The 21,705-nt window shown below is 42.9% G+C and overlaps 1 protein-coding gene across 1 annotated transcript in view; it reads left to right on the top strand.

Moving 5' to 3' along the window:
• The window catches only part of APPL1 (adaptor protein, phosphotyrosine interacting with PH domain and leucine zipper 1), a 52,916-nt gene extending 31,874 nt beyond the window's left edge, over nucleotides 1-21,042 (top strand). Inside the window, exons 13-22 of the mRNA XM_065407495.1 lie at nucleotides 10-66; nucleotides 1,499-1,590; nucleotides 2,169-2,351; nucleotides 4,760-4,809; nucleotides 5,323-5,497; nucleotides 5,614-5,650; nucleotides 7,198-7,344; nucleotides 7,626-7,676; nucleotides 8,073-8,162; nucleotides 20,871-21,042. Coding sequence (XP_065263567.1) covers nucleotides 10-66; nucleotides 1,499-1,590; nucleotides 2,169-2,351; nucleotides 4,760-4,809; nucleotides 5,323-5,497; nucleotides 5,614-5,650; nucleotides 7,198-7,344; nucleotides 7,626-7,676; nucleotides 8,073-8,162; nucleotides 20,871-21,020 — 1,032 coding nt within the window. The 3' untranslated portion in view covers nucleotides 21,021-21,042. The remainder of the gene's footprint in view (nucleotides 1-9; nucleotides 67-1,498; nucleotides 1,591-2,168; nucleotides 2,352-4,759; nucleotides 4,810-5,322; nucleotides 5,498-5,613; nucleotides 5,651-7,197; nucleotides 7,345-7,625; nucleotides 7,677-8,072; nucleotides 8,163-20,870) is intronic.
• The last annotated feature ends 663 nt before the right edge of the window (nucleotides 21,043-21,705 follow it).

The raw sequence follows: 21,705 nt of genomic DNA on the forward strand, positions 1-21,705 counted from the left end.
CTCTTTTAGTGGATATGTACAATAAACAACATCTCTAAACAGATATACCTAAGTGAAAACCCTGAGGTAACGTTGATCATTTGTTTTATAATTCCCAAAACTAACCCAAAGAAATACATTTTAATTTAGAAATGTATTCATTTTAAGAGATCTGCTAGACCTAATTTTATAGTATAAAATTAAGTTGAATGCTGCTTACGTCTCAGACTAGAAATCTTTCATGGCAGGAAATGTAACTTTGTTTTGTAAAGCAGTGTGTGTATCGGCAGCATTATAAACTTTTATAAGCAAGTAATACACATTTCTTCCACCTGAATGATGCAAAGAGGGCACATTAAAAACTAGCATTACTGAAAATGTAAATAACATTCTAAAAGTTGTTTTTCAAGAACTTGTACCTCTATTTTGCTTATCACAAATCATTGTGGTGAGCGATGGAAAACTTCACTTTCTAATCGAGCTGACTGTCAAATAATCCTATGAATAGGGCCCTACCAAATTCACAGCCATGAAAAACATATCCTGGACCGTGAAATCTGGTCTTTTGTGTGCTTGTACCCTATACTATACAGATTTCACATCCTATGACCATGAAATTGACGAAAATGGACTGTGAATTTAGTAGGGCCCTATCTATGAACAAAATTAACATAGTAACAGTTTGTGTAGGAAGGAGGCTATGCATGGAGCTAATCAAAGTGGTCTTGATTATTCAGTAGGTGGCAAAATATAACTCGGGTTATTCAGAGGTCTTAGAGGACACCCAAAATCTTTGTAAATTAGGGTAATTGGTTGAATAAATGCTCACACTTCTTACTTGCAACTGCTAAGCAATTCTCACAGGTGATGTTACTGCTTTCTGCTAGTCCTGTGGGGTATGTATATAAATCAAATGAGATACTCTTCTGCCTCAGGCCTTTGGCGGGTGCAGTGTTGTGAAGTACCAGAATGGTAACCTTGCACTGAACATATTCTAGAGTTGAGAACTAGTGGAAGCATAATATACAGGCACTATATTAAATTGTACATGAATCCGCTATGGAACCATGAAATATAAGCTCCTCATTAAATACAGGAGACTTGACAAGTGTAGATCTGCCAGTTCAGTGTGAAACGAAAACGTTGCTTGTGATACCAGCTTTCAATTTTTGGACTAATAATGAGTTTGTGGATAATAGCAAAGCTATTTGTGTGACCGAGTCTAAATTAACTAAACTGTAAATAGGAAACCAAAGGTTTTTGTTCTCCCTACTATGCAGTCACTAACGTCAGTGAAACAAATGTGAGTTAAATACATGTATATTTTGATGAATACAGAGTTGGGGCCATGTATCATCCTGGTATTAACAGGTGTTGCCATTGAAAGGAACATGTGTGGTTCCAGCATAGCTTCAATTTATAGTTTCTCCTACTGCATGTAAATAAAACTTAAACTGAACATTCTAAATTGAATTTGGAGAAAATGTTTTCAGTTACCTTTTTTCTTTTAATTACTTAGGAAATTGCTGCACGTGTAAACCAATCCGCTCTGGAGGCTGTCACCCCCTCTCCTTCCTTCCAACAGAGACATGAGAGCATGCGGCCAGCAATGTACAGTACAGAACAGTTGGTCATTTTAAGAGCACATTTCTAATGGGTGTCTGGTGAAGGCTTCTAAAATAACATGATTTGCAGAAAAGGTTTCAGTTGTCTACAGTGACTTTTAAAACCTTTAACAGGATAAAAACAAGTTCTTGAACAATGTAGCAAATGAATTTTTGATAAATATTTTAATGTTCTATGATGTATATTAAGAAATAAATGATGCAGCACTATATCCAGTTTTGGTACTTTACCATTTAAGCCATGAGGCTAATTTGTTGGCTTTTGACAATCTTGATTCAATTTTCTCAATATTTTTAACAACTAGCATCATACTTCTAGCTTTAGGATATTTCACATTCTAGTATGTTAGTGCCGTAACAGTGATGAGAGAAAGTAGTAAATGATTGAAATTGAATCTAGACTGCATTTCTTTTTACTCGGTAATGATAGTATTGTTCCTCTTAAATTTCTTCTAATATTTTGTCTTGTTTTATTTTTCCCAAGTTTCAGAATATTTTATTTGTTTCCACGGTGGAGTTTCATTTGTTATCTATAAGCTTACATCTCTCTCTGTTTTGTTTTAGACAATCTCGGCCTCCGACAGTTCGTACTAATAGCTCTGGGTCTTTGGGATCTGAATCAGCAGCTTTATCAGCACTTTCCTTGGATTCCCTTGTTGCCCCTGACACACCGATACAATTTGACATAATTTCTCCAGTTAGTGAAGATCAGCCTGGTCAGGCAAAAGCCTCAGGTCAATCGGGCAGGTAGGAGAAGCAGTGGAAGAAAAATCCTTGTATTTGTCTGTTTTACAATTACAGAAACAAAAGTAAGGAAAGCGTATCCAGCCAGTAACTTCATCATGTGTATTGTCTTCGCTTTGATGTTTTTTGTGACAAGTATGTAGAGAGCAGGGCTGCAAAACAGTATCTTCGTCACACACAACTGTGAAAATGCCAAGTATTTACTGTAGATTCAAGATGTAGTTTTCCAGTTTTGCAGCAGCTTTTCTCACCATGTTTAACAACTTATGCTTCATAATCATTTGGTTTTAAAAAATATATTTTCCTTTCCTATTGCTTGCTCGCTCAGCACCTTGGGTATTTCCTCTTGGAAACTCAAGAGAAATTTGGTAGCCCTGCCTCCAGGTGATGATGGCATACTGATGACACTCTTCCTAAACTAAAAGGTGAGTGAAAATGATCTAGGCTTCTAGAGCAATCTTCTACAGACAGGTTGAGAATTGCCTTACAGTTATCCCAGAATATAAAACCACTTCTTTCTCTTGCTTGTTTTTGTTTGTTTTATTTTCCCATTCAAAATAAGATGCCTGATAAGATACTGTGCATTGCCTTTACAGAACTGTTTGTACAGAATTCAAGTATTCATCTTTTTTCGTGGATAGTAGATCCCATTCATCTGAGGGAAACTGAAAACTAGTTTGTGACTTAAGTCTTGTGACTTATGGGTGTCTTCTTACAAAAATATTTGAGTTGTGTGTTTGACTCCATGTTGGAGTGTCTGCTACCAGAGAGAAGAAACTTAGAGTTCACACAGGAAAAAAAAAATTTTTAATCGTGTGATGTACAGTATTCAACTCATTTTTCCTTTTTGTTAGAAGAATAATGAGACTGTTAAACAGTGCATCAAATTAAGTATACAACATATTGATTAAAATAGGTTGATAAGACCTGAACTGGATTCTAGGCAATGAAAAACATATAATAGTGTACCTAAAACTTATGTCAACAAGATATTTTTTTATCATATACATTCATGATTTTGTCTCAGGTGGGAGAGATTATAGAGAGACGCAGTCAATATTTCCCTAAAAAGATTTTTAAAAAAATACTACTACATTTGGTATAGATTGGCAATGTGTTGTACTTGTCTTAGTACCATTATCACAATACTTTTTAAAAAATTGTCACTGCGTTTCAGGTACAAATATGAAGTACATCTGTTAGGTGATTTTTTTGCATTTCATTAGACCACAAAAAGCTTAGAATTTACTATTCTGATTCTGAGAGCCTGAAAATGTCTGAGCACCAAGAAAGTCTGGCTGTGGGAATTTTCCTAGGTATATTTGAACAGATGAACAATCTTTTTTTGGGACTCGCCATTGTTCTATACATTTTTTGCCATGCAAACTTTAGTTCAGAGTTTAATTATTTAGTTCAATGATTATCCAAAGTTCACACGCCACTTTTGATTAGTTTAAGTTAACATTTCATTATTAATTTAAAGATTAACAATCCTATCTCATAGGCCACACAAATAAAGAAGACAGACTTATTCTATATTACATATCAAGGCAGATGTTGGATTTATTCTAAAAATGAATTTTAGGACCATATCAGACAATATGGAAAAAGTGACACCTTCACTTGTTTCCTGGTAAAAGCTGATATGAAATTTAACTTTCTTATTTTTCAGCTGTCCTCATTGAGAGTTTTCAGCTATCCCAATTAGCCAAGAGAATACCTTTCCTTTCTCCATTCTCCTTGAGAGCTTCAGCTAGTTTCCCAGCTCCAAATTTTCTTTTTACATTACTTTTTTTCTCTTGAGAAATGCAGACTGGAAGCCTAGAGTATTTTCACTTTATTATAATTGAGAGTAATTATGTCTCTGCTGAGAGTCAGAAATAGCCACATTTCTCTTGACCCTCTAGGAGTAAAACCCCAGGGATGTTTTCAGAGAGCTGCATTTGAGACAAAACCAGTGACTTCTCTGCAGTGAGTAATTCAACAGCTTGAAAAAGTGGGGAAAGGTGTGCTGTTTTCAATTAATCTTTTAGAGGACTAGCTTTTGGGTGCGCTTCCTGAAGCTGTTCAATGAGACTTAATCCCTTAAAACCGTGTCTTTTCAAAAATTAAGAAGGTTAAGTGATTCATTGGGGTTGTATTTATGTGCAGACAACAAGCTCAAATTGCATTCCTACCACAACAGTGGGACAAATAGCACCTGATATTTCCTCTCCACTCAAATGCAGCAGCTTGTGTCTTAAACCCACATCTAGTAAGTCTGTCCTTGTGACTCAGAGATGGGCTATCGATTTTGATCCCAATCTGTGAAATTATTATATGTTGCTTTATTTGATGTAGAATGAGTCTAGATTATATGTCAATGGTTCTTGCACTCTGACTCCTGGTTTAATGTTTTAATTTTTTAATAGACGTACAAACCCATTTGGTGAATCTGGAGGCAAAAAATCTGAAACGGAAGGTAAAACAGGATTTCACTTAAGTACAAAATATTCTTGATTGAGATGCTCTTCAAAACTAATTTGCTTTTTATAGCAGGTATAAAATTAAGACTTGTATGCCATATTCAGTTAAAGCATACTTGAGTGCTTTCTTCATGTATAGCAGATGTCTCTAAGATAATTAGCTCAGCACCCATTTCTGGACTGCTGGATTTCATTAGCACATACTGTATCAGATGAGTCAGGTGAGATTACAATCTGGAAGTCTAACTATTTGAGTCTTTCATGTTCACTAAACCTAAGTGAAAAGCTTAGTAGACAGATGTGTATCTTGCTGTTTCAATAACTGCATCTGTCATTCATCAAAATATTGGAAGTATAATTTTTAGTTAGAGTGGGTTGGAATTTTGTTTATAAGATTTTACTAACTTAGAAATCCTTCTTCTGTGATTAGTCATGGAAACAGTAATGTTTAAATAGGAAAACCCAGAAATGGTTTGGTACTGCTTATTAAATACTCTTATCTGTCTTAGATTCCATTCTTCACCAGTTATTTATTGTAAGATTCCTTGGCTCCATGGAGGTTAAATCTGATGAAAGTCCAGATGTTGTTTATGAAACAATGCGCCAAATTCTAGCAGCCCGGGCTATCCATAATATTTTCAGGATGACAGAATCACATTTATTAGTCAGTTGTGACTGTTTAAAGTAAGTATCCTTCCTAAATTTTACTGAAGTTGACTTTCACAAATATATTTTCAAATGGCCCTTTCAATTTGGTAAAATTTACTTTGTGATTTTGTTTGTTTAATTAACATTTTTAGGTTAATAGATCCACAGACGCAAGTTACAAGGCTCAGGGTAAGTAATTTAAGTGATAATGTTAAAGCAACCAATTATTTTTTCTGATTTTATGTCTAATTTTGTTTGAATACAATTTTCATTCTCTTAAATATCAACAATACTGTGATACTGTGTAATGAGATTTCTAAACAATTTCCCACAAAACTTAGGTTATCAGTTTAGAGAATTATGTATTAAAATGGCTAAGTGAAAAAGACTGTTTTGGGTGATGAATTAATTTGATTAAGTAAACATTTCAAACGGTGGCTTTTTCATTATTTGAAATGGCAAGAGCATAATAAAATTAGCAAGATAGGTTTGTGTAGTGAGTAGTACAAAGTCAGACATTAACATTAAAGTTGGGATGTCAGTTACATGAGTCGGGAAATTCAAAAGATGATGGTTCTAATGCATTATTAAATTGGCCATGTTGCATGTCTTGTATGTGACATGTCTTATGGTCAACTTATTTTTATCTCTATAAATTAATAATACAGAATAATGTCTTGCATTCTAAAAGAAATCAATGGAATACTTGACATAAAATATATCAATGTGTCCACGTTCACCTTCCAGTAACAACCTTAATTTTTTTTTATTTTTGATTTGTTTGCTTAATTGTTTTAGTCTGTATTGCATGAACAATAATGCTTTACATTTGATCTCTGGGTCTTTTTTAGAGAGCCAAAGAGAATTAAATGTGTTCTTAAGTGTCTTAAGGGCTCTTTTTAATAGATGAAGTATGTAAAACTTCTCAATGCTAAAAGCAGCTGTGCATTCATGAACTCTAAGGCCTTAAGTGTAGAGCTGTCTTAGGGCTGTAAGCTGTTAAAGGTGACATAAGGCAATTCATCATGTGCCCAGTGCTCTAAACTGTTTTAGTATGAGGACTCCAAAAAAACTAAATTAAAAAAAAAATTGCGGTGTAACTATTTTAACTTTGAATTGTCATAATTTTAAAACTAATTTAAACTATTTTCTTCAAACTTGGGTTGTTTTCCATCTTTTGTGAAGTTTTGAAAAGAACCCAAGTTTGAAATTTCTAGCTTCAGCCTTTTTTTAATTATGGGAGTGCAAAAATGTCAACTGAACATAATACAAAAAGTGTGTGTGCGCTCAAAGTTCCTGAACGTATTCAGGTCATAGTTTTCAAAAACAATCCATCCTTGGACTGACACCATATATTGAAAATTTAGTCCCAGAAGGAATTTATATGAGAGAGCTGAGTATCTAAAAAAAGTGCGCGTGCACATGCTTAGAAAGGAAACCGGAACTCAGACTTCACTGTAACATTAGTTGTATGCAAATGCTACACTACTCTCTGCACAATATACATTTTTGAAAGATCTGCATGTGTTTGGTCACTGAATGTTTTTGATAACCTGTTTGTTTGCTGCAATGCCAAAAGCATTATCCAGCAATTTGATCAGGATATAATAAAATTCTTTCTACTGATCATGTCCATTTATTTTGTTATTTTAGTAAGCTACAGTATATCGATATCTGGTATTCAAAGATATGTAGACCAAACTTTAAATTCCCATTATTTCATCCTTTTTTGGCAGTTTCCTTTGCCAAGTGTAGTCTTGTACACTACACACCAGGAGAATAAACGCCTTTTTGGATTTGTGCTTCGGTCTTCAGGAGGGAGAGTTGAGAGCCATACAACATCTGTCTGTTATATATTTGAATCAAACAATGAAGGGGAAAAGGTATTACCATGTTATTTACACTTTTATCTTGTTTCAGATCTGAAGTGGATTTCAAGGTCTTAGTTCTCATTCAAGTTGTATGAAGAAATTTTTAGAAGTGGGGTTTTTTTGTTTGTTTGTTTGTTTGTTTTTTGTATGTTTAAAAAAAGTTAGGCTGTCAGTCCAAGGATCTGAAAGTGCTTTAATACACAAAGTCTTTCTGAAGTTGTGGGAATTTTTCTTAATTTTAAAGGAATATTTATTTTTCATACTTTCTGAATATTCAATTTGTTTATATTTAGATTTGCGACTCTGTTGGACTGGCAAAACAGATTGCTTTTCATGCAGAATTGGTAAGATTCTTAAGTAGGGGAAAAAAGTGTGTGGGTGTGTACACACAAAATGCAGTATGCTAAGTATATAGATAATAGCACTATGTGTCTGGCAGCAATCTGCAGATTAAGAATTTCTACAGAGTCTATTGCATTGTATCTAGGTGATATTTAAACTTGTCAAGAAGTGATAAAGATTTAATAGGATTCATACTAAGACTGATTGGAAAAGGGTATTGCAGATACATTTTTTGTTCATTTCAGCAGAGATAAGTCATTTAAGGTAAGAATAATGGTACACATACTTCATTAAATCAAACATTGATATAACTATCTTAAGGAAACTCCTACAAAGTGGTAGTGTTTTATATACCCCAATTTACGAAGATTAGCCTTATTATATCTTTACCTCTTTAGGATCGTAGAGCATCAGAAAAACAAAAAGAAATAGACAAAGTAAAAGAGAAACAACAGAAAGAACTCAGTAAACAAAAGCAAATTGAAAAGGTATGTCTCATGATTACTTATAGTACTAATATTTTCTTATTTATTAACCTACTGCTTATTTATTAACCATGCTGCTTTCATGGCACTGTACCCCAAACTACAACGTCACATTCATTAGTAGAAAAAACACTGTGGGCTTGATTTTACCTGGAAACTCAGCCAATTTGATTTTTTTTTTATTTGCTAAATGTACTAAATTTTGGATTTTGACATCTTTGTATGTCTTAGACTATAGAAACATTTTAGGGTTAAATCTGAACAATTTTATTTCTGTGTCACTTCCTGAATCTAAACTTTAGTAAAGGTTCAACTTTTTTTAAAATTTCCATGTGGTTGGCAGCATTGTTATAGCCAAGCTCTTTGTGGATGATGATGGTATGTCAGTCTTTAGGCTAAAGGCCTCATATTTTCAGTGCTGATAGTCAGCTTTGCAAATTCATGCCGCCTCACCCTAGGCATTGAGCATACCCTGCTACCACAGCAGAGGATCCCTTGATCTGATGCTGCAAGCAAGTTTTAATATTTTAAATTTTAGTCTAGATCCTGACTGAAGCAACCTGAGAAAACATGCATATAAGATGCAACAGATGATGTATTTGAATCAGCTGATATAGAAACTGCTTTTAAAAGTTTAGCCTTTTGAAAAATGATCAACTTTTACTTGCAACTAGGGGGCAGAGTCAAACTGTAACTCTAAAAATATTGTTAACCTAACTGTTACTGTTGCATTGTTTTACTGACTTTAAAAAAATTTAACAAATAATAAAACTCCATAATCAAATGGTCTATTATGAAATCTTATACATCAGAGATCATAAATGTCATATTGTATTTCAAAGTTTGAGTTCTTCTGCAATAATGCTCATCAGTTTAGAATTGAGTTTGCTGGGAATATGAATACATTACTTAGTAGAATAAAATGTTTTCTTGTTAGTTGTTCACATAGAACTAGCTACTGCCCAGGTGGATAAAACTGATGATTAAAATGATTTGTAATTTAAATTAAATATAGATTAATTAAAAACACCTATTAAAATTATATTTGAAATCATGATTGCCTATGTTAAGGCCTACTAAAATAATTTAATTTAAATTTTAAAGAAAATTAAGCAGTATATGTTTGCTGCAAAATTTTTTTTTTTTTTTTTTTTTTTTTTTTTTTAAGTCAAACCACTTAATTGGTGGAAAACATATAGAACCAGTGTTTGTCAGCAGTCGCCTCTTCTGCAGGTGCAAAGAATATTTTCTGCATTTCAGTTTATTCAACCAGTTCAGTTCAATGACTAGCTCATTCAAAGTTCAGAAACCAGTGGGAGTTGAAACAGCAGTAAGGTTTTCCTCTTTAGGTCTATGAATAAAAACTAGATGTGAGAGAATGAAGTCTACTAGTTCTAAAATCTTGAAGGACATCCTGGTCACCATCAGTTCAGTTCATTCACTAAAGATAATATTTCAATAAATCAGTTAGTTTAAAATGCAAAATGTTTTGATGAACTTTTTTTTAATGTATCTAGTACAGTTAAGGTAGTTTTATTTAGTAAATTAAAAAAAAATGTAAACACTGTTTCTGTGCATTTAATTAAATTTGGATTTCCATCCACATACAATGTGATACATCACAAGTAAAAAAATTAATATTCATCTAGTAAATCAGAAATGCATCATTCACTAATTTCTAAAATAATAAATGTACAAATTAAGAATCTGAATGAAGGTAAATTTAAGCTTAAATAAATGTTTGTAGATATATTCTATCCTCTTGATTAGCAAAAAGAAGCACCAAATTTAGCCTAAAAACTGAATTTAGTTGCAAATTAATACTTTTTAATGGTTACCGCCACCAAATGAAAAATCAACCTTTTTTAGGAAAATAACTAAAAAGTACAAATGCAAGACAAGATTAAAATTGATTATTTAAATCAAGATTTCCTTTCTGCTTGAAATCCGTCTACGCTGGTCACTGAAATTATTTGTTCTTCTTCGAGTGATTGTTCATGTCCTTTCCAAGCAGGTGTGTGCACACCGCGTGTACGCCAGCCGGAAGATTTTACTATAGCAGCGTCCGTAGGGTTGGCTTCGGCACCCCCTGGAGTGGCGCCTTCATGGCGCTGTATATAGGGGCCAGCCGACCCTCCACCCCCTCAGTTCCTTCTTACCGCTGGTGACGGCTAGCTGGAACTTCGCTTGCTCTTCAGCAATCGTGGCAGTGTTCCGTCGTTGTTGTAAATAGTTAGTTAGTTTGTTGTTTACTGTTAACTTAGATAGATAGTAGTTGGGGGGTTTTCCCCAAGTTTTCATCGCCCCGCTGGGGCATGCCCGGGTCCCCAGGGTTCAAACTCTGCTGGGACTGCGGGAAATTCATGCCGAAGAGTGACCTGCACTCTTCGTGCTTAAGGTGCCTAGGGAAGAGCCACCAAAGAGATAGGTGGAGTATCTGCAGGGCTTTTCGCCCCAGGACTCTCAAAGATAGAGAGCAGAGACTTAAAGTCCTCCTAATGGAGGCGGCCCTGCGGCCGCAATCAGATCCCGGGCCTACCGAGCCGGCACCCAGCACTTCATCCTCGGTGCGCAGTGCCCCGGCACCGGCAATAAGTCGTGAGGCCAAGGCCCCCAAACCCCGGCACCGGAGAGAGTCGGCACACAAGAAACCAGCCTCGATGAGACATCGTTCCCCATCGCCAGTGCCGGTTAAAAAGAAGAGACCTGTGAGGGAACACTCCCCCCACTGGGACTCTAAGGGGCCGGCGCCGTCCACGAGTGCTACAGGACAGTCCGCGCCGCAGACCCATTCAGCCATCCCGTTGACTCCCGCCCCGGAGAGGATACGGTTAAGTCCGGACAGGCCTAGATCCCCGGATATGATGGAGGAAGTGCGCCTCCCATCGACGCCGGAGGCGTTCGAGGCCGCCTCAGACCTCTTGAGCCTCCCGGTGCCAGTGTCGCCGCACCGGTGCAGAGAACCTCCGGCTACCGCTCGACCCCATTATCAATCTAGGGGCAAACCGGCAATGCTCTCCCCGCGCCGCGCCACTCTAGCGGCACCGGTGCAGACAGCACCCTCTCCGGCGACAGTGGGTACCGCGCCTCCTATGTCCTCCTACTCAGAGACTTCGGACTCGGAGGTGGACTCGTACCGCTCTAACAGATCGAGGAGTAGGCGATCGTCCTCGCGTACGAGTACCCAACCGTACCCGCAGCAGTGGCAACCGCCCCCCCCCCCCCCAGTGGCCGTTCTGGACGCCGTGGGCCTACCACCAGTCAGTGGGTCAGGCGTATGGACCCCACTCACGAGCCGCATCTGTCTCTTCGATGTCGGCGGCCCCGCCGCTAATGCCACCACCACCGGCACCGCCGTCTGACAGGAGTGTGCCACAAAGGGACATGGCACCGCCCAGCCAAACAACGGCACCGATGGGGACCTTGCTTCCAACGCCGCAGGCACCGTCCAGCACGCCTCGTCGCTCGGTGTCGACCCCGGTACCGGCCGCGGTGCCGCATCCTGAGCCCGCACCGGCCGCGCAGCCTGAGTACCGTGTGCCACAGGCCCTCGTAGCGGGAGAGGGGGTAGATGAAGGCCCTCTTCAGGGGATCTCTTCCTCCTCATCTCCGGATGAGGCAGTAGCGGGAACTTCAGCGGCACCGGCCCTAGAGGACAATAGAGTCCTCCAACAGCTGCTTACTCGAGCAGCCCAAAGCCTCTCGATCCAAACTGAGGAGATCGAGGTGGATACAGATCCGGTGGTGGACATCCTGACCCCGTCGGGCCCATCCAGGGTAAACCTACCTCTCATAAAGACCATTACGGACACAACCCGCACCTTGTGGCAAACTCCAGCCTCATTGGCCCCTACGGCTAAAAGGACTGAGAGGCGATATTTTGTTCCATCCAAGGGCTATGAACATCTTTATACACACCCTCCCCCGGACTCCCTAGTGGTAGATGCGGCCAACCAGAGGGAACGCCAAGAGTTTCAGGGAGCTACCCCCAAAAATAGAGAGGCCAAAAAGTTGGACTTGTTCGGGCGCAAGGTATATTCAACGGGGGGCCTGCAGTTGCGCATTGCCAATCAGCAAGCCATAGTGAGCCGGTATGGACATAACACGTGCTCGGCTTTGTCTAGGTTCGCGGACCTCCTTCCACAGGAGTCGCGAACCGAGTTTTCAGCCCTGGTTGAAGAGGGGAGATTGATTACCCGGGCTTCCCTCCAGGCGGCCTTGGACGCGGCTGATTCAGCCTCACGCACATTGGTGACTGGTCTGGTCATGAGGCGCGGAGCCTGGCTTCAAGTTTCCGGCCTCCCTCATGAGGTCCAACAAACGATCCAAGACCTTTCCTTCGAAGGGCCCACGCTCTTCTCGGAGAAGACTGATTCATAGATTCTAGGACTGGAAGGGACCTCGAGAGGTCATAGAGTCCAGTCCCCTGCCCGCATGGCAGGACCAAATACTGTCTAGACCATCCCTGATAGACATTTATCTAACCTACTCTTAAATATCTCCAGAGATGGAGATTCCACAACCTCCCTAGGCAATTTATTCCAGTGTTTAACCACCCTGACAGTTAGGAACTTTTTCCTAATGTCCAACCTAGACCTCCCTTGCTGCAGTTTAAGCCCATTGCTTCTTGTTCTATCCTTAGAGGCTAAGGTGAACAAGTTTTCTCCCTCCTCCTTATGACACCCTTTTAGATACCTGAAAACTGCTATCATGTCCCCTCTGTCTTCTCTTTTCCAAACTGAACAAACCCAATTCTTTCAGCCTTCCTTCATAGGTCGTGTTCTCAAGACCTTTAATCATTCTTGTTGCTCTTCTCTGGACCCTTTCCAATTTCTCCACATCTTTCTTGAAATGCGGTGCCCAGAACTGGACACAATACTCCAGCTGAGGCCTAACCAGAGCAGAGTAGAGCGGAAGAATGACTTCTCGTGTCTTGCTCACAACACACCTGTTAATACATCCCAGAATCATGTTTGCTTTTTTTGCAACAGCATCACACTGTTGACTCATATTTAGCTTGTGGTCCACTATAACCCCTAGATCCCTTTCTGCCGTACTCCTTCCTAGACAGTCTCTTCCCATTCTGTATGTGTGAAACTGATTTTTTCTGCCTAAGTGGAGCACTTTGCATTTGTCTTTGTTAAACTTCATCCTGTTTAACTCAGACCATTTCTCCAATTTGTCCAGATCATTTTGAATTATGACCCTGTCCTCCAAAGCAGTTGCAATCCCTCCCAGTTTGGTATCATCCACAAACTTAATAAGCGTACTTTCTATGCCAATATCTAAGTCGTTAATGAAGATATTGAACAGAGCCGGTCCCAAAACAGACCCCTGCGGAACCCCACTCGTTATGCCTTTCCTGGAGGATTGGGAACCATTAATAACAACTCTCTGAGTACGGTTATCCAGCCAGTTATGCACCCACCTTATAGTAGCCCCATCTAAATTGTATTTGCCTAGTTTATCGATAAGAATATCATGCGAGACCGTATCAAATGCCTTACTAAAGTCTAGGTATACCACATCCACAGCTTCTCCCTTATCCACAAGACTCGTTATCCTATCGAAGAAAGCTATCAGATTGGTTTGACATGATTTGTTCTTTACAAATCCATGCTGGCTGTTCCCTATCACCTTACCACCTTCCAAGTGTTTGCAGATGATTGCCTTAATTACTTGCTCCATTATCTTCCCTGGCACAGAAGTTAAACTAACTGGTCTGTAGTTTCCTGGGTTGTTTTTATTTCCCTTTTTATAGATGGGCACTATATTTGCCCTTTTCCAGTCTTCTGGAATCTCTCCCGTCTCCCATGATTTTCCAAAGATAATAGCTAGAGGCTCAGATACCTCCTCTATTAGCTCCTTGAGTATTCTAGGATGCATTTCATCAGGCCCTGGTGACTTGCAGGCATCTAACTTTTCTAAGTGATTTTTAACTTGTTCTTTTTTTATTTTATCTGCTAAACCTACCCCCTTCCCATTAGCATTCACTATGTTAGGCATTCCTTCAGACTTCTCGGTGAAGACCGAAACAAAGAAGTCATTAAGCATCTCTGCCATTTCCAAGTTTCCTGTTACTGTTTCTCCCTCTTCACTAAGCAGTGGGCCTACCCTGTCTTTGGTCTTCCTCTTGCTTCTAATGTATTGATAAAAAGTCTTCTTGTTTCCCTTTATTCCCGTAGCTAGTTTGAGCTCATTTTGTGCCTTTGCCTTTCTAAACTTGCCCTTGCATTCCTGTGTTGTTTGCCTATATTCATCCTTTGTAATCTGTCCTAGTTTCCATTTTTTATATGACTCCTTTTTATTTTTTAGATCATGCAAGATCTCGTGGTTAAGCCAAGGTGATCTTTTGCCACATTTTCTATCCTTCCTAACCAGCGGAATAGCTTGCTTTTGGGCCCTTAATAGTGTCCCTTTGAAAAACTGCCAACTCTCCTCAGTTGTTTTTCCCCTCAGTCTTGATTCCCATGGGACCTTACCTATCAGCTCTCTGAGCTTACCAAAATCTGCCTTCCTGAAATCCATTGTCTCTCTTTTGCTGTTCTCCCTTCTACCCTTCCTTAGAATTGCAAACTCTATGATTTCATGATCACTTTCACCCAAGCTGCCTTCTACTTTCAAATTCTCAACGAGTTCCTCCCTATTTGTTAAAATCAAGTCTAGAACAGCTTCCCCCCTAGTAGCTTTTTCAACCTTCTGAAATAAAAAGTTGTCTGCAATGCAGTCCAAGAATTTGTTGGATAGTCTGTGCCCCGCTGTGTTATTTTCCCAACATATATCCGGATAGTTGAAGTCCCCCATCACCACCAAATCTTGGGCTTTGGATGATTTTGTTAGTTGTTTAAAAAAAGCCTCATCCACCTCTTCCACCTGGTTAGGTGGCCTGTAGTAGACTCCTAGCATGACATCACCCTTGTTTTTTACCCCTTTTAGCCTAACCCAGAGACTCTCAACACTTCCATCTCCTATGTCCATCTCTACCTCAGTCCAAGTGTGTACATTTTTAATATATAAGGCAACACCTCCTCCCTTTTCCCCCGTCTATCCTTCCTGAGCAAGCTGTATCCATCCACACCAACATTCCAATCATGTGTATTATCCCACCAAGTTTCAGTGATGCCAACAATGTCATAGTTGTATTTATTTATTAGCACTTCCAGTTCTTCCTGCTTATTACCCATACTTCTCGCATTTGTATATAGGCATCTAAGATACTGGTTTGATCTTTCCTCCCAGTTTTGTCCTGACCCTCCTTTCTCTCTGCCAATATAGCCCACACTCCCTCTCGTTTCCGACCCATCTCCCAGGTCTCCATGTTCCCCACTTACCTGCGGACTTTGCTCACCTGTCCCCGTCGAACCTAGTTTAAAGCCCTCCTCACTAGGTTAGCCAGTCTGTGTCCAAATAGGGTCTTTCCCCTCCTCGAAAGGTGAACGCCATCTCTGCCTAGCAGTCCTTCCTCAAATAGCATCCCGTGGTCTAGGAAGCCAAAGCCCTCCTGGCGACACCATCTTCGCAGCCAGGCATTCACCTCCATGATGCATCTGTCTCTGCCCGGGCCCCTACCTTTGACAGGAAGAATCGAAGAGAATACCACCTGCGCTCCAAACTCCTTCACCCGTACTCCCAGAGCCCTGTAGTCACTCTTGATCCGCTCAGTGTCACACCGCGCAGTATCATTTGTGCCCACATGGATGAGTAGCATGGGGTAGTAGTCAGAGGGCTGGATAATCCTCGACAATGCCTCCGTAACATCTCGGATACGGGCTCCCGGCAGGCAGCATACCTCCCGAGATGAAATGTCCGGGCAACAGATGGGCGCCTCCGTCCCCCTCAGCAGAGAGTCTCCAACCACCACTACCCTACGTTTCCTATTCGCAGTGGTGGCAGCAGACCTCCCAGCCTTAGGGGTACGAGGCTTCTCCTCCTTTACTGTAAGGAGTGATGCCTTCTTTCCTGTATCAAGAAGAGCATAACGGTTACCTATTACCATGGCGGGAGGGTTCGGAGCAGGGGTGGAGCACTGCCTGCTGCCAGAAGTAACCAGCTGCCAGTGTCCACCCTGAGCCATCTCCTCCTCCACCAGTGGTGTATCAGCAGTCCTGTGTACTGGGACAGCTACCTCAGCTGTCTCCACATGGACACTGTCCAGGAATTGCTCGTGGATTCGGATGCTCCTCAACCTAGCCACCTCCTCCTGTAGCTCTCCCACCTGCTGCCTGAGAGATTCCACCAGCAGGCACCTTTCACATTGGATGGTCCCCCCAGCCTGGATATCAGTAAGTGGAAATTGCAAGTTACAGTCTCTGCAAAACCACACCAGGATCTGGGTAGAAGCATCCATGCTCAGGTGCTCTGTCTGGCTACAGGCACAGGTGGAGGAGACAGAAGCAGTGCTGGCACAGGTGTTGCGGGTCTTCCTAACCATCGTAAGCCTCCCTCTGTCAAACTCCCGTCTGCAGCCCCCTGTCCGCTGAAAGGGTTGTTTAAGCAAGAAGTTGTAGGTTTTAAGGGGAATAAAGGGAAAACAGAACCGGCAAGGGACCCTCGCCCCTTCCCACTCCCCTTCCCAACTCCCTTGCGAAACTCCCTGTTAGCAGCCCCTGTTCGCAAAAGCTCCCTGGTCGCTTGTGCGCTGCTTTATAAAGCCCTGGCCTGTATGAATGCCCCGCCCACTGATTAAGGCTCAGCCACTTACCAGAGGCTTCTAGCTTTCAAACCTTCCTTTGAAGCTCACAGCTTCCAACTGCCAGCCACAGCACACGGTCCTTCAAACAACCAACCAAACAAGGCCTCTGATAAGAGGCTTCATAGCCTAAAGGATTCACGGACCACCCTCCATTCATTAGGCCTACACACCCCGGTCACCCAGCGTAGGCAGTTCAGGCCACCACAGGCCCCACGGCCGTACCAGCCTCAAAATCGAGGGGATGCCTTGCGCAGAAGGCCAAGGACGGGCAGGAGGAGGCAACAACAGCAGCCCTTCGGCCAGTCATCTGCCCAACCAAGACCTATACAGGGGCCTAGACCACCATTTTGATGGCTTGGTCAAGGACGACCTCCCAGTCAGAACCCTGGATCCGTCCAACCTTACCTTCTCGTCACGTCTGTCCCCTTCTATCGTGCGTGGGCCCAGATCACATCGGACGCTTGGGTGCTTCGCACGGTAGAGAGGGGATATTCTATCCAGTTCTCCTCCCTCCCGCCCCACCAGCCCCCTCCCCGTCCCTCTTCAGGGACCCCTCTGACGAGCAACTTCTCCTTCAAGAAGTTCAGTCCCTCCTCGCATCAGGGGCAGTAGAGGAGGTTCCTCAGGAGCTACGGGGCAGGGGCTTCTACTCTCGCTATTTCCTAATACCGAAAGCGAAAGGGGGCCTCAGACCTATTCTGGACTTGCGGCGTCTCAACAAGTTTGTAAAGAAGCTCAAGTTCCGCATGGTCTCCCTGTCCTCCATCATTCCTTCCCTGGATCCAGGAGACTGGTATGCCGCCCTCGACTTAAAGGACTCATACTTTCACATTGTGATAATCCCTCAGCACAGGCGTTACCTCAGGTTTCTCGTGGGCAATGCTCATCTACAATTTACGGTTCTGCCCTTTGGTCTGTCAGCAGCCCCAAGGGTCTTCACGAAGTGCATGGCAGTCGTGGCAGCCTTCCTGAGCAGGCTGGGGATTCAGGTGTTTCCCTACCTGGACGATTGGCTCATCCAGGGCAGGACCAAGGCGCAGGTGGAGGCTCAGGTGGTCTTTACCAGGCAGACCTTCCTCGAGCTCGGCCTCTTACTCAGCGAGGCCAAGTCCACACTATCTCCAACCCAAAAAATCGAATTCATAGGGGCAGTTGTGGACTCGACACACGCCAGGGCATATCTCCCAGAGGCCAGATTCCGGACTATGTCCAACATTATCCTCTGCCTCCAACGTTACCCAACCACCACAGCAAGAAACTGCCTCAAATTACTAGGGCACATGGCGGCATGTACCTACGTGGTGAGACACGCCAGACTCAGACTGCGCCCACTCCAGTCCTGGTTGGCAGGGGTTTATCGGCCAGTCAGGGACTCCCTAGAATTAGTGGTGACATTACCTCGGCCGGTGTTGGACTCCCTTCAATGGTGGCTCGACCCGCGGGAGGGCCTTTCCTCGACCCCGAGCCCTCCCTATCCCTGGTAACGGACGCATCGGATCGGGGATGGGGTGCACATCTGGGCGGCCTCAGAACCCAAGGCCTTTGGTCACGAGAGGATCTTTCGTTGCACATCAATGTCAGGGAATTACGAGCGGTGCGCCTCGCATGCATAGCCTTCAAATCCCAGCTGGCAGGCAGGTGCGTTTCGGTCCTCACGGACAACACTCCAACGATGTTCTATATCAACAAACAGGGTGGTGCTCGCTCCTCTCCCCTGTGCCGGGAGGCCCTCACATTATGGGACTTTTGCGTAAAGAACCTGACAGCATCCTACCTCCCGGGGACGCACAACGGGCTTGCGGACGCCCTCAGCCGCTCGTTCTAGGGTCACGAGTGGTCTATCCGCTGGGATATAGTACTCTCAATTTTCCGGCTCTGGGGGTCATCCCCAGGTGGACCTGTTTGCCTCCAGCGAGAACAGGAAGTGTCGTCAATTCTGCTCCCTCATGGGATGCAGTCCGGGGTCTCTAACAGATGCCTTTCTCCTCTCTTGGGCACACGGGCTATTTTACGCCTTTCCCCCGATTCCCATGTTTCACAGAGTAATCCTCAAGGTCCGCAGCGATCACGCTCGGCTCATCCTGATAGCGCCTGCGTGGCCGCGCCAGCACTGGTTCACGTCTCTCCTGCACATGTCTATGCGGGTGCCCCTCAGGTTGCCCCTACTACCGGACTTGATCACACAGGATCGCGGTCGCCTCCTTCACCCGAACCTGGAGTCACTCCACCTTACAGCCTGGATGTTCCATGGCTAAACCCTGTGGAGATGCAATGCTCTCATCAGGTCAGGCAGGTCCTTCTTGGCAGCAGGAAGCCTTCAACAAGGACCACGTACTTGGCCAAGTGGAAGCGCTTCTCGTTTTGGGCCACACAACGGGGTCATGCTCCTTTGCTCGCCCCGATCCCTCTTATCCTGGACTATTTACTATATCTCAGACACCTGGGACTGACTCTCTCTTCGGTTCGAGTACACCTTGCTGCCATCTCGGCGTTCCACCCTGGAGCGGGGGATACCTCAGTGTTTGCAAACCCACTCGTTGGTCGCTTCCTCAAGGGCCTTGACAGGTTGTTCCCGCACATTCGTCAACCCATCCCTGCTTGGGACCTCAATTTAGTCCTGTCCGTCCTCACAGGCCCCCCCTTCGAGCCGCTGGCTTCGTGTTCGCTGTTATATCTTCCATATAAGGTCACGTTCTTGGTGGCTATCACATCAGCCCGGAGAGTGTCGGAACTCAGAGCTCTAACATCTGAACCTCCATACACCGTCTTCCACGAGGACAAGGTCCAACTCAGGCCGCACCCAGCGTTCCTCCCTAAAGTGGTTTCCCCATTTCACATGGGTCAAGACATTTTTCTCCCGGTGTTTTATCCGAAACCGCACTCCTCTGTGAAGGAGCGTAGGCTGCATTCCCTGGACGTTCGCAGGGCTCTCGCGTTCTATATCGAAAGGACAAGATCCTTCAGGAAATCAACCCAACTTTTTGTCGCCGTGGCCGACAGGATGAAAGGGCTCCCGGTCTCATCACAGCGAATTTCGGCTTGGATCAGAACCTGCATCCGGGAGTGCTACAGTCGGGCCAATATACCAGCCCCGCCTATCATGGCCCACTCCACAAGAGCGCAGGCCTCTTCCACTGCGTTCCTGGCCCAGGTCCCAACACAGGAAATTTGTAGAGCGGCCACCTGGTCCTCAATCCACACCTTTACAGCGCACTACGCCATCACGCACCAGGCCAGAGATGCTGCTGCCTTTGGCCGCACAGTACTCCAGTCTGCAGTGACCTCCGACCCTACCGCCTAGATTCGGGCTTGTGAGTCACCTGCTTGGAATGGACATGAACAATCACTCGAAGAAGAAAAAACAGTTACTCACCTTCTTGTAACTGTTGTTCTTCGAGATGTGTTGTTCATGTCCATTCCAATACCCGCCCTCCTGCCCCTCTGTCGGAGTGTCGGCAAGAAGGAACTGAGGGGGTCGGTTGGCCCCTATATACAGCGCCATGAAGGCGCCACTCCAGGGGGCGCTGAAGTCGACCCTACGGACGCTGCTATAGTAAAATCTTCCGGCTGGCGTGCACGCGGCGCGCACACACCTGCTTGGAATGGACATGAACAATAGCTCAGTGGTTTGAGCATTTGCCTGCTAAACCCAGGGTTGTGAGTTCAATCCTTGAGGGGGCCACTTAGGGATCTGGGGCAAAAATCTGTCTGGGAATTGGTCCTGCTTTGAGCAGGGGGTTGGACTAGATGACCTCCTGAGGTCCCTTCCAACCTTGATATTCTATGATCTCGAAGAACAACAGTTACGAGAAGGTGAGTAACCGTTTTTTCTTGGTTTCCTATAGAATCTTTTAACTTCCTCTCTACAAAGCATTTACTAATCAAGTTGCCAGTGCATAGCTCTAAATAAGATAATTTCCACCTTTGCAGAGGGGCACTGGAATTCGTTTTCACTGTGGAAAGTTCTGAAGTGAATATTTTCCTCCCTTCTCTTCCTTCCTCCCTGCCTCCCATATTAGGACTTGGAAGAGCAGAGCCGATTGATAGCTGCTTCCAGTAGACCCATTCAGAGCAGTGGAGAGGGACAATTTGTAGTCCTTAGCAGTAGCCAGTCAGAAGACAGTGATTTGGGAGAAGATGGGAAGAAGAAAAGAGAGTCCGAAGCATGAGGCTACTGATCTTGTTAAAACTGGAATCTTTGGACGTATCTGTGGTGAAATGGCACAAATTACGCAAAATAGAGGTGGAGGGTATGCTTATTATATAGAAGACTTAACAATATGCTGACCAGATTATACTTTGTTGTTTTTTCTTTTAAACATTCATTAACTAACTTTGCCTTTTAATGTAAATATGTACCTTCTTCCATGTGTCATAAAGAAGCATGGTGACATTGCCATGTTTGCTACAGAATTACATCTTCCAGACTTCTCTTAATTATGGAAACTTTTTTCACTTACCTGATTGTACAGCTGACTGTTTTGAAGCAAAAATTAATCTTCTGATTGGGCTTCAACAGTACACTGAAATATTGTTCTTTAAATTGCTGTACACAGAACATTTTGTGAGGAACAAAAGTGGGCTTTGAACTGACACAGTGCTAAGCTGTATCTAATTACTGTTGCCGAGAATTGTTTCTGGGTTTATAAAAAAATTAATCTTCAGTAACACCAGATAAATGTGCAATAATTTTAGATTGATGAGAGAGAGATTTTAGTATTTGTTTTATGTTGAATTGGATGGTACTGTGTCCATTTTCTTTTTAAAATAACTTAGGACACTTTCTTGGATGGTAAAAAAGATTTTACTCCATTTAACCTAGATAAGAATTAGAAAGATGTATTTGCATCTTGG

Source organism: Emys orbicularis, chromosome 7, assembly GCF_028017835.1.
Source record: "Emys orbicularis isolate rEmyOrb1 chromosome 7, rEmyOrb1.hap1, whole genome shotgun sequence".
Lineage (NCBI taxonomy): Eukaryota > Metazoa > Chordata > Testudines > Emydidae > Emys > Emys orbicularis.